The sequence below is a fragment of the Papio anubis genome, chromosome 9 (assembly GCF_008728515.1).
Source record: "Papio anubis isolate 15944 chromosome 9, Panubis1.0, whole genome shotgun sequence".
NCBI lineage: Eukaryota > Metazoa > Chordata > Mammalia > Primates > Cercopithecidae > Papio > Papio anubis.
The window spans coordinates 17,490,801-17,504,220 of record NC_044984.1 but is presented as its reverse complement, the minus strand read 5'-3'; the positions used below and the strand labels follow the sequence as shown (position 1 = coordinate 17,504,220).

Genomic DNA, 13,420 nt, shown 5'->3' with positions numbered 1-13,420 from the left:
TAGTAGCAATTCTATACATCAGTAGAGAACTACTTGAAAAAGACACCAAAAAGGCAATCCCTTTTACAATGGCTACAAAAAAGTAAAATAGAAATAAATTTAACCAAGGAGGTGAAAGATCTCTGCAATAAAAACTATTAAGCATTAAAGAAAGAATTCAAAGAAAACAAAACAGTATAAGGATCGTATGTTCAGGGATTGAAATAAAATCAATAAAGAAATATCAGACGTAGATTATACTTTAGACCAACTAGACCTAACAACATATACAAAACATTCCATCCAATAGCAGCAGGATACCCATTCTTCTCAGGTGCACACGAAACATTCTCCAGGATAGATCATGTAAAGTCATAAAAGAAAACGTAACAAATTCAAGGTGATTGAAATTATATTAAGTATGTTTTTGGATCACAGTGCTGTAAAACTAGAAATCAACTACTGGAGAACTTTGGAAAATACTCAAATATGTGGAAATCAAACAACATGCTCATAAACAACCAATGGGTCACAGAAAATATAAAAAATACCTGGAGACAAAAATAAAAGCAAAACAGACTAAAGCGTATTGCATGCAGCAAAAGCAGTTCCAAGTGGGAAATTCATAGCAATAAATGTCTATGTCAAAACAGAAGAAAAATCACAAATAAACAATGTAACAAAACACCTCAAAAATCTAGAGACAGAAGAACTACCTTAAGAGTTCAAAGCTGGCAAATGAAAGGAGATAACAAAGACCAGAGCAGAAATTAATGAAATAAGTACTAAAAAAAAAAAAAAAATAGAAAAAAATCACACAGTTGTTTTTTTGAAAAGATAGACAAAATACAAAATACAAACCATTTACTAGACAGTTTGTATTTTGTAATACAAACTGTTTACAAGACGGTAATACAAACTGTTTAGTAGACTAGGAAAAAAAGAAAGACTATTCAAATAAATGAATCTAAAGTGAAACAGGAGACATTATAGGTGATACCGCCGAAATAGAAAGGATCATTAAAAAATGGGATGAGCAATTACATGCAAAAAAATTGGATAACCTCAAAGAATTAGATAAATTCCTAGACACATATAACCTACCAAGACTGAATCAGAAAGAAAGAGAAAATCTGAATAGCCCAATAATGAGTAAGGAGATTGGATCAGTAATAAAAAGTCTCTCATCAAAGAAAAGCCTACAACTGGACAGCTTTACTCCTGAATTCTATCAAACATTAAACAAACAAACAAAAAAACCCAAACCTAATACTAATTCTTTTCAAACTCTTCCACAAAATTGAAATAGAAGAAATTCTTTCAAACTCATTTTATGAGACTAGCTTTATCTTGATATCAAACCCAGAAAAGCATACTACAAGAAAAGAAAATTATAGGCCAATATTTCTAATTAACGTAGATGCAAAAATACTCAAGAAAATATTATTAGAATGCTGAATTCCAGAACAAATTAAAAGAATCATTCACCATGGTCAAGAAGGATTTACCCTGGGATCCCAGGATGGTTCAACATACCCAAATTAATAAATGTGATACACTAAATTTATGAAATGAAGGATAAAAATAACGTCATCATCTCACTGGATGCAGAAAAATCATGTGACAAAATGTAACATACCTTCATGATAAAACTCTCAACAGTTTAGGTATAAAGGATATGTACCTGAGGACAATAAAGGCCATATATGACAAACCCATAGCTAACTTTATTCTCAATGGTGAAAAGTTGAAAGCTTTTCCTCTAAGATCAGAGACAGAACAAGGATGTCCATTCTTACCACTTCTTTTCAGCATAGTACTGGAAGTCCTCACCAGAGCAGTTAGTTAGGCAAGACAAAAAGAAAATCAAAGGCATCCTAGTAGGAAAGGAAGAAGTGAAATTGTTTCTATTTGCTAATGACATGATATATATATATATATAGAAAATCCTAAAGACTCCACTAAAGAACTGTTAGAACTGATAAAGGAATTCAGTAAAGTTGTAAGACACAAAACAAACATACAAAAATCAGTAGCATTTCTATATATTAATAATGAACTATCTGGAAAAAAAATAAGAAAATCCTATTTATAGTGGCAACAAAAAGTCAAATATTTAGGCGAAAATTTAACCAAGGAGGTAAAGGACTTGTATAGTGAATACCGTAAAACACGGATGAAAGAAATTGAAAAAATTTAAATGAAAAGATTTTCTGTGTTCATGGATCGGAAGAATTAATATTTTTTAAATTTCCATATTACCCAAAGCAATCTACAGATTCAGTGCAATTCCTGTAAAACTCCTACGTCATTTTTTTTCACACAAATGGACAAACAATCCTTATTATGTAACCACAACAGATCCCAAGCAGCCAAAACAATCTTGAGCAAAAAGAACAAAGCTAGAGGAATCATACTACCCAACTTCAAGACATATTATAAAGTGATTGTAATCAAAACAGCATGGTCCTGGCATAAAAATAGACACATTGAACAAAAGGGAACAAGATAGAAAACCGAGAAATAAACCCATGCATTTATGGTCAACTTGTTTTTGACAAAGGTGGCAAGAACACATGATGGGAAGAAGACAGTCTTTCAATAAATTGTGTTTTATAAACTGGATATTCGCATGAAGAATAAAATTAGCACCTTAGCTTACATCACCCACAAAAAAATAGCTCAAAATGGAGAAAATACTTAAATATAAGACTTGAAACTATAAAACTGCTAGAAGAAAACATGAGGGGAAATCTCCATGACATTGGTCTTAGAAATTTTATTTTTGGATAAGACCCCAAAAGCAAATGCAACAAAAGCAAAAGTAGACAAATGGAAGGCATCAAACTAAAACACTTCCACTCAGTAAAGGAAACAATTAGCAAACTGAAGAGATGGCCCATAGAATGGGAGAAAATGTTTTTAAACCATTTGTCTGATAATGGGTTGATATCAAAAATATATAAGAAATACTCAAGTAACTTAATAACAAGAAAACAAATAAACTGATTTAAAAATGAGCAAAGAACCTAAACAGACATTTCTCAAAAGAAGACATATAAATGGCCAATAAGTACATAAACAGCTAAGCATCACTAATTATCAAGGAAATGCGATTAAAGCCACACTGAAAAACCACCTCACATCTGTTAGAATGGGTTTATCAAAAACATGAAAGATTAAGTATTGGAGGGATTTGGAGAAAAGGGAAATTATGCAATGTTTGTGGGAATATAAATTAGTACAGCAATTATGGAAGACAGTATGTAGTTTCCTCTAGAAACTAAAAATAGAACTACTGTATGACTGAATAATCTTGCTTCTGGGTATTTATTCAAAAGAATGGAAATCAATATGTTGCAAGAATGTCTTCACTCTCATATTCTTTGCAGTATTGTTCACAATAGCTAAGATATGGGAACAAATAAATGTCCATTAATGGATGAAGAGATAAAGAAAATGTAGTACGTACACACAATAAAATACTATGTAGTTTTAATGGTGGGAAATTCTGTCATTTATGACAACATGAATGAATCCAGAGAGCATTATGCTAAGTGAAATAAGCCAACCACAAAAAAATCACATGATCTCACATACATGCAAAATCTAATAAAGTTTGATTCATAAGAGTAGAATGGTGATTATCAGAGTCTTAGAGAGCGAAGAGTTGGGGGGAATGAGGAGCTGTTGATCAAAGGGTATAAAGTTTCAGATAGACAGTAGGAATAGACTTTTAGATCTATTGTCCATCAGCTGACTACAGTTAATAGTAATTTATTATAAATTTAAAAATAACAGTAAATTTCAAATGTCTCACCATAAAAAAGTGGTAAGTAAGCAAGGTGGTGGATATGTTAACTAGTCTGATTTCATCACATTGTATCCCATAAACACAAACAATTATGATCAATCATAAATAACATAAATAATATTTTTCAAAAATAAAAATAAATAAAAACAAAACAAAAACACATAGTCTGTCTCCAGCATACCTGACCTTAAACACTGGTCATATTGCCCTTTAAAATTATTTAGAAAGAAAGCTAGGCTAGCTTTTCTTAATGCAAGGCTAGCACTAGCAAAGCGAAAGGCCTTATAGAATATGAAAACACAGTCTAGTCTAAAAAATAAAAGTATGAAATACAGAGTTAAGAGAGCAACAAACATCAGTAATAAATACTTTTCTCAATTTATCCTGCTTTATAAGAGCATGTAATTGTCAAGAAATTATTGAGTTGAAATTTTGAGTTTATTGCTACAGTGAAATCTTTTATGTAATGAAAAATTACTCAGTAGAAATCATTGTTATAGTGGAATTGAGTGCAAAATTGTGAATGCATAATTTGTTAACCACTTTAATTTGTATCTTGGTGAAATAAAATTAAAAAATGAAGATAGGTCATGCACTGTGGCACATGCCTATAATTCCAGCATTTTGGGCTGAGGTCCAAATTGCTTGAGCCTAGAGTTGAAGACCAGCCTGGGCAACATGATGAGACCCTATCTCTACAAAAAAATAAAAAAGTTAGCCGGGTGTGGTGGTGCATGCCTCTGGTCCCAGCTACTTGGGAAGTTGAGGTGGGAGGATCACCTGAGTCCAGGGAGGTAAAGGTTGAGTGAGCCATGATTGTGCCACTGCACTCCAGCCTTAGTGACAGAGTGAGACCCTGTCCCTCCAAAAAGAAGATAATAATTAGGCAATTGTTGAAAAAAAAAAAAAAAAAAAAAACAATTGGTTTCAGTGAGCTGGAGAAATTCCTCATTGCTTCCATTATAAACATTAGTCAAATTTTCCCCAGAATCATTAAGTAATACCTCAGTTGTTCTTTGATTTAATCTGATGGTATAAAATCTCTCTGTCTAGTCTCACAACTAAAGTCAATAACAACGGATTGTTTGTTTATATGCAGGATGTGAAATCCTTCATAATCATAACTAAGATTTTTTTTTCTCTCTTAGAAGTTTGAAAATTTTTGGGAGCCTCAGAGTTGGTCTGAGCATCGAAATAGAAATTCCAGATTCCTGGAGAACTGAATTCAGAGGAATAGTTCAGTGACACCTGGGCATAGATTCCAAATGACAGAGTGGCTTGGCTGACTCAATTTAATTCAAGAACCAGGAAAGCTCAATGTCTGTAACATACCCTAAACAGAGTAACACGGATGCTTAGTGTGAGATGTTCTGGAATGGTGATGTAAGCATGAGTATAAAAGGGTAGCAGCCCAGTGAGAAATCAGTTTTTTTTCCCTCAAAATCCTTCTTATAGGAATATCACCTCTTTGCTGTGTTAGTTAATACACAATGAATTAGTTAATATATGTTAATAATATTTTGTAGCCAGGCGCGGTGGCTCACGCCTGTAATCCCAGCACTTTGAGAGGCCAAGGCAGGCGAATTGCCTGAGGTCAGGAGTTTGAGACCAGTCTGACCAACACAGTGAAACCCTGTCTTTACTAAAATTACAAAAAAATCAGCTGGGCATGGTGGCATGTAATTACAGCTACTCAGGAGGCTGAGGCAGGGGAATTGCTTGAACCAGGGAGGTGGAGATTGCAGTGAGCCGAGATTGTGCCATTGCACTCCAGCCTAGGTGACAGAGAGAGACACTATCTCAAAATAAAAAAATAAAAAAATAAAAAAATTAAAAGCAATAATAATAATATTGTGTAAACCATAAAAAATTATACAAATGCTTTTCCTTTCCATGTTTTTAAGAAATAGACAATAGGAGAAACACATGTATCTGTACATATAAACTCTATGCTTCTAGTGGGTGCAGCATTTTACATTAAAGACTATGACCGAGGGTTATTGTTGGTTAGTATTGGAGCATTATATGATCTTGTCAGAGTATGGGATGTTATGACAGTCCTAGGTCATGATTTATAAATCTGGTTTTATATATTATGGGGGGGTGCTGTTATTAAACCCATTTATGCCTAGTGTTCCATTCCTGGAACGCTAAGCTTGTGGGAGTTATTTATATCCTACTGCTCAAGGTCATTGCCAAGGTCTGATTTTTCACAAAAAAATTTTGCAACCTCTGGCATAAGTGGGTTAATACATCTGAGTATGTGTACAGAAACTAGGCGTGGGCTAGGTTTCTCTCTAAAAACAGGGTCCGTAATGTAATAAATGTGGGACAAATAAGAATGTTCATTTATCCTAGGGGAATACAAAGGTCCTACTTATAGGACCTATAAGACTTGTAAAAGGGCTTTTGTGTACCTAAAAACCAATAAGAATAATCAATGAACCTAGATGGAAGAAGTTAACTGTCCTACAAAACAACATTCAGTGAATTCCAGAAACAACTGAAAGAGCTTAGGAAGAGAAATGTTAGGTGCTTCCTACAGTTCAAAAGATAGTGTAATAGGTACAGTTCAGTTTTACCATTGAACAAACTCAGGGAAAAAGTATCAGCATTGAGAAAGTAATCCAAGGAGATACTGCTGATGAGCCTTACGGGAGCCACCAATGGACACAAAATCTTGGAAACAATAATCCATATGGATCATGGAGGTGCAGTTGGCCTCCTCAGCTGGTGGTTAATAACTAATATTCTCAAAGGAAGACACTGGCAAATTCATTTTCATTCATCCAATCAATAATTATTGAATGGCTGATGATTGTTTTATTGGCTGCTTAATTCAGCGGAAAATATTAAGAACCAATTATAACTGTGGCTGTATGCTGGGCACGTTTTTAATTTACCTATGATGCTGCCTAAGAAAAGTTTAAAATTGCCAAACTCTAGAAGTAGCAGTAGCTGCTTTAGCATCAACAAGCAACCAAACTGGAACTTGATCTTCTCTACAGAGCCTGGTGTGTGAACTTACCACACTGTGTTAATAATCTTTTCTTTACTTTTTTATGTCTCCCAACTGGAACTTTTTCTGTAGAGCTGAAATACCTTTTTTCATTTTAAACCACTCACATGAACAATACGGAAGCCAGAGGAACAAATGAATAAGGGTACCCCAAATTGCCAGTGTACAATACATCAAAAGTTGAAAAAAGATGTCCAAACTGAATCTTTGAATTTTTTTAGAAAAAGGTGGAGTTCAGGAAAAAAGTGTTACATGAATAAATTTTATAGATACTCAAGTATGTTAATTGACATTTGTCCCTCATAGGCTAGGTATCTCTCCTCTATGACGTTCTCATGGTCTGTACGTTTCTCTATCTCTGCCCTTATAACATTTTATAATAATCATTTATGTGTCTGCATTTGCAGTACTTGAAAGAGTATCCCTAACTGACATGGTAAATGCATATTAATTATCTTTGTATCTCCAATGTTTATCACAGTCCTTGGCACACAGACCATTCCCAGTGGACATTTAAGGAGTGAATGAAGGTCAGGTACAGTGGCTCACGCCTCTAATCTCTGCAGTTTGGGAGGCTGAGGCAGGAGGATCACTTGAGGCCAGGAGTTCGAGACCAGCCTGGCCAACATGGTGAAACCCCATCTCTACTAAAAATACAAAAGTTAGCCAGGCATGGTGGCTCATTCCTGTAGTCCCAGCTACTTGGGAGGCTGAGGCAGGAGAATCGCTTCAACCCAGGAGGTGGAGGTTGCAATGAGCCGAGATCGTGCCACTGCACTCTAGCTTGGGTGACAGAGTGAGACTCTATCTCCAAAAAAAAAAAAAAAAGAAAAGAAAAAAGAAAGAAAAAGAAAAAAAGAAAAAGAAGTGAATGAATATGTGGTGAATTTTTCGAGGCTATTAAAGAAAGCAATATATTGAAAGTAACAAAAAGTAAAATAATCCATTTGTATACATCATGTAGTTTATGATGCCTTTTTAATGCCAGGTGATGGCCATCTGGTATAAATTCAATCACATTATCTTGTAAGAAATATTATTATTTCTTATATTGAGGGGCTGTTCTCAGGCAAAAGCGACTAACGAGTCTTTGGAATGGTTTGATCCTATTTCTACCTTAATATGAAATATGTTTTTAAAGACTTTTAGTGTTCAATCTTTGATTTCTGTACTTTCAGCTCAAATAAAATGAAACAAAACCTATTCATCTGTCAGTATTCCTTATTTCAGTAAATAATATAATTATTTAGTCATTTGCTAAGATAAAACAATCTACGCATCATCCTTGAATGTTTTCTTTTCTTCTCTGACCTTCTGCGCCTCTCCCCAAGTTCATTAATCACAGCCAATGTCCAATCAGTTAGCAGATCCTGTGACTCTGTCTTCAAAATATATTCTGAATCTGTCCGTTTTTACTACTTCTGCCTTTACTGGTCTCACTTTATTGCAGTAGTCTCTTCACTGGTCTCCATTACACAAGGTATCAAAAGAAAGCTTTTGAAAACCACTGAAATCGAAAAGTTTCTCCTGAACTTAAAAAATAAGAGCCATACTCTATATGCCCTCTGTGCCCTACCTGATTGGGCCTCCACCAAACTCTTCACCTTTACCTCCTACTGCCCGCCCCTCTCCACCCCATCTCCAGACTGCAGGTCTTCTTGTGGCTGGAACATGCCATGCTTATTTCTGTGCTCACTGCTATTATATGTGCTATCCTTTCTTTCTGGAATACTCTTCTCATGGATCTCCATGAGGTGGTCGTGGGGACACAGCTCTCTGTCATGTCTTCCAAGATGCCTCTTTAAAATAGTATCCCTACTCCAGTTACTTTCTATTCCATTTCTCCGCTTTACTTTTCTAAAATAACTTCCCATTTTCTGTGTCATTTCTTTGCTTGTAAACTTATTTAATGTCTGTCACCCTTACTGGAAAGGGTTTGTATCTGTCTTGTTTACTGTTGTATCCTTGAATAGTAGGTATTCCCTAAATATCTGTGGAATGATGGAAGGCTAGTTAGTTCAGTGTGGGAAGTAAGCTAGTATGAATATGTATAGACCAGTGGTGATTTGCTATGAGCAATATATCAGATGTTTTGAGATCATCAATTCATACTTCATTGTCCATTCAAGTTTCATAAGGAAACAAAAAATATTTCAGACGACTCAGACTAAAACAGGATTAGTTGCTTCTCATGGGGAAAGACCGGTTTAGTCTACTACCAATTTGAGGAAATCAAATTTGTTGCATTAAAAATCTACTTTAAAACTTTTCTTCAATCCTATTAGATATATTATTATGTTTATATTACCTTGGGGGATTTGAGAGATGGGAGCAAGTCATCAGCAGGGCTTCTATGCAATTACATGTTATACATATTGCTTAGGACATTGCTTAATTACTGTAATAAACATTTGTGCACTGACCTTTTTATCCCTCCAAATGTTTGTGCATGACCTAGGAATTTTCCAAAGTCAATATGAAACATGTGGCCCGACTTTGTCAGCATGATATTATCATTGTGACGGTCACATACTCCCAGGATGAATGTTACCACACACCAGCCAGCACAGGAGTAGAAAAAGTTCCTTAAGGCCTAATCCATTGAAAAACAATCATACAAAAATAACAACAAAAAATGAGCAAATGCATTAGCATCAGAGGTAATCATAAAAAGTAAATGATAAAAAGCAAAATTACATAATCAGAACAAATTTCTACATCTCAGTGGACAGAAGGGTACAGTTAAGCAGCTGATTCTTGATCTGCTACAGAAAAATATGAAACAATTGTTCTTTAGTCTCTAATAGATAAATGTTTGCATTGAAACTGGGGAGAAGATCACCTTCATTCAGATGGAGTTTATTTTCCTGGTTCACTAGAGAAGTTTCCTAGTGTGATTTTTTGATACTTCAAATATACAATAGTGAATGATTTTTTTTTCAAAGTAAAAGAAGGAGGAACAATATGGCCCAATATTGCCTATTCCCAGAGGACTTTTAAAATATCAGTTGTTGAATATTTGAAATTTTGGAAGACAGAGAAAGCTATACTGAGAAATGTGTAACATTTCATGTGTATTTTTACAAATAGGTCATCAACGTAGTTGATGTCTGAAGCTGTTTGGTATAGTACATACACATCAGTGAATGCCTGTGTGGGTGGAAGCAGATTATCATTAAGTCAATTTGTGCTTATGTTTCTCTAATGAACAGAGGTTTCTTTCCAAAAATACACTTTGTTTCCAAAATGGTCTCCTGGGTATACATTATTTCATCAACTTGGTGGTGTAACCATGAATGACTGGTTGGGACAAGGTTATGGTCTCCTAGCATGGAGGGGCTGCCTTGATGCAGTGAAGGCTAGGTCACCAGGCTGCGTGCTAGGGTGCCTCAGTTCCAGGTCTTCCACATGCCTAGGCAAGTCACTTAATTTGTCAATCCAAATGTTCTTCACTTAGAAAGTGAAAATAATAAAATATGTCCTTCATATGGTGGTTGTGAAGAGTGATGTATTTGGAAACATCTCAAACAACGTAACCACAAGGATTAATGCAAAACAGAAGTTATAATTTTGGGAACAGCTAAAACATAGATTTCCAGGTAATTTTATCTAATTATTTATTATTTGGTCTGTAAAGCTTGTATTTTGCTCCAGCATAATATTGTGAAAGTGTGGAATAGATGAACTCTGGGGTCCTTTTTATCATGGCCTTTTTATCATAGGTAGGGTGACCAATCATCCCAGCTTACCAGGTCTGAGGAATTTCTCAAAATAAGGGGATTTTAGTCCACAGGATAGGACCGACCAAATCTACTGGTGCATTTTTGCATGAATTAGCATTTAGGTGCTCATGCCTCTGGGTGGACCCAGCTATACTAGATCATAGCTTGGCAAGTGGAACAAGGCCTGCTTCTAGCCACATTCATCTCCTTAGCCAAGATCCCTAATATAGGGCAGAACCTGCACAACTGTACACTGCAAGCCAGATACCAGAATGAAGTAAATGTTGAGAAAAAATGTTTGCGGTCAAATAAAATGGTACATTTTGTAAAATTATGATATATATAAACTCTATTTTGCATTTTGCAAACCATTAAGAAAATGGGAGATGAAAAAGTAGAGAACAGTGGAAGAAATATATTGCAAAGAAAAGCAGGGATATTAATAGAAATTGGAGATTAAAAGAGGTAACTTCAAGGGGTGTTGTTTCTAGGATGAGACTGATGTCAGGATGGCCTCTGAGCAAAAAAAAATCTTTATTGATGACCAGGATTTTCACCCAGAAACTAAATAAAATACAGAAACTTGTATGTAGTTAATGCATCATTTAAGCTGGGTCATTATTACTGGGCTGATGATTGACGTAGAACTCAAAATGCACTTAATTTACTTTTCTACAAATCAGAATATCTAATGAACCAGAGCATATTCTTATTTAAGTACATTATTTAAAATGATCTGCAGCAGGACAAACCTTTTCATAATCTGTCTTTAAGTGGTTGTGCTGACTGAACCACTTTTTTATTGTGTTTTCTTTCAATGGTCCTATCAGTCCAGAATGGCGATGAATCTTTGCTAGGGTCACAGCATCAGGTACCATCTGCACCAATCCTGGTAGACAGAAAAAAGGTTACAGAGACAATTCCTTCATCACAGGATGAGGGAGCCTTAGGAAATATAACAACAATAGCTTCTAGCACTACTGGGTTACCCCTTTCCTTTCCAAATTTTCTTTTCTGGAGGAGGCTTATCTAGATGCATCTCTTTCTAATTCTTCCTAAAATTCTGGAGAACAATGAGGCTACTTGTGTTTGGATCAGATTTAACAGAAGCAGCTTTAATATTTTCTTCTAGAGCTATGGTAGCAAGCCAATCTTGATGATGAACGGAGACCCCACTGCGTCAACAGAGTGGTTAATTAATTATCACATGGCTGGTGCACTCATTTACAGTTTAAGGGAGGACATTTAAGCTTGGATAACAAACATATTTACAACTTAAGGGAGCCAAATGCACTCTCCATAACAAACATTGCATATATATTATAAAAATCAATGTTCAGGTTAAGAAAAGCTTCACAGTTAAATGTTACATTTCCGGGAGTGAACAGAATAACTCAGCAGTGAACATATAGAGAGCTACCTGCTCCTTCCTTCTCAGTCAATATTAAAGAGAAACTACAATAGTAATTTTTTAAAAAGGGATCATATATTGATTGAACTTAAATAGGAACTTTGCTCTGCTGGCCATGTATCCATCAAGGCTTTTTTTAATTTAATTTAATTTTTTTAAAAAAATTAAATTTTTTTGTGCCCCTAAGGTTATTGGAATGTAAATATTTGCAAACCTTCTGATTTTTATACTGTACAGAACAGCAATGTAGATCCAGTACTTAAAGCTCTCTCAGGGATAATGTCTACAAAACAACGTGCAATGTATTATAAAGTCATTAAAATAAATTAAAGTCTAGAGTTTCTGATTTCCATAGTCTCGACAATTGCAAGAGTTGCAAACTCAAATTCCCAGAGAGACCAGGGACACAAATATAACTACAAGAACAGAGAGATGGTTGAGTTTTTAAATTGACCATTTAATGATCTACCTTAAAAACATTCAAATTAAACAACATTAAAGTAGATTATGGTGGTGATAAACAAAAGACTTAATGGTGCTGAATTTGGTCAGTTGCAGCTAGTTTGCAGCCTTAATTTCTCTTAACATCTGATAGTCCTGTTGTGATCATTGGCCATCTACATTTGTGGATCAGAAGGAAACTTCACATCCCAGAGACAAGTCCTGGGAATATCCATAGTATCATGACACTTCTCCCTTCTCCCCTAACAGTATTCAGCTGTTGCCCAGGTTTTCTCATGTGTGTCAAGGGAGATAGCAGGTTTAAAACATTTAATGTCAGTAGGTGATGCTTTTTAATTCTGAAAATTTCCCTCCTCATTTTTCCAGTTCCTCTATTTAATACTTCCTAAAGGCAGTCACTTTCTACGTGGTTGCTGAGTGTTTCAATGCCATCTTACCTTTGACCATGCCCAAAGTTAGGACTTAGATGACTGCACCTTTTTAGATACTTTTCTGCAGCAATGTCAATTACTTTTCCAACTACGTTGATTTTTAGGGAGTTAATGCTTGCTAAATCCCAAGTCACTGATCACAAGCCTTGAATTGCTGACTATCCAGAAAACCTTGTACCTAATTTATAGCAATCATGGTGGCTAAATTCTGCTCATTAATTGAAATCATAAATTACATTTTATGCATTTTAAGCTAGTGTATATCATACACTATTTAAATTCTTTGAACATCATTCTGTGCACATAGAGTAATATGTGTGGTTTCATTCTTATAGTCCTTTAATGCAGCATTTCTCAAAATTTAATGCACATACAGATAACTCGGTGGTTTAATGGTTTAGCTCTGTGTCCCCAGTCAAATCTCATCTCAAATTATAATCCCCGTTATCCCCACGTGTGGAGGGAGGGACCTGGTGGGAGGGGATCGGATCATGGGGGCAGTTTTCCCCCATGCTCTTCTCATGATAGTGAGTTCTCACAAGATTTGACGATTTTATTAGTGTTTAGCAGTTCCCCCCTCTC

General features: G+C 35.2%; 1 protein-coding gene across 6 annotated transcripts in view; it reads right to left on the bottom strand.

Annotated features, from left to right (window-relative positions):
• PIK3C2G (phosphatidylinositol-4-phosphate 3-kinase catalytic subunit type 2 gamma) overlaps window positions 1-13,420 on the bottom strand; it is a 422,739-nt gene that overhangs the window by 144,006 nt on the left and 265,313 nt on the right. For all 6 annotated transcript variants that reach the window (XM_021922093.2, XM_021922095.2, XM_017945702.3 and 3 more), the window contains 2 exons: window positions 11,287-11,423; window positions 9,236-9,405 (listed from right to left, as the gene is read on the bottom strand). In XM_021922093.2, the coding sequence (XP_021777785.2) occupies window positions 9,236-9,405; window positions 11,287-11,423 (307 nt within the window). The remainder of the gene's footprint in view (window positions 1-9,235; window positions 9,406-11,286; window positions 11,424-13,420) is intronic.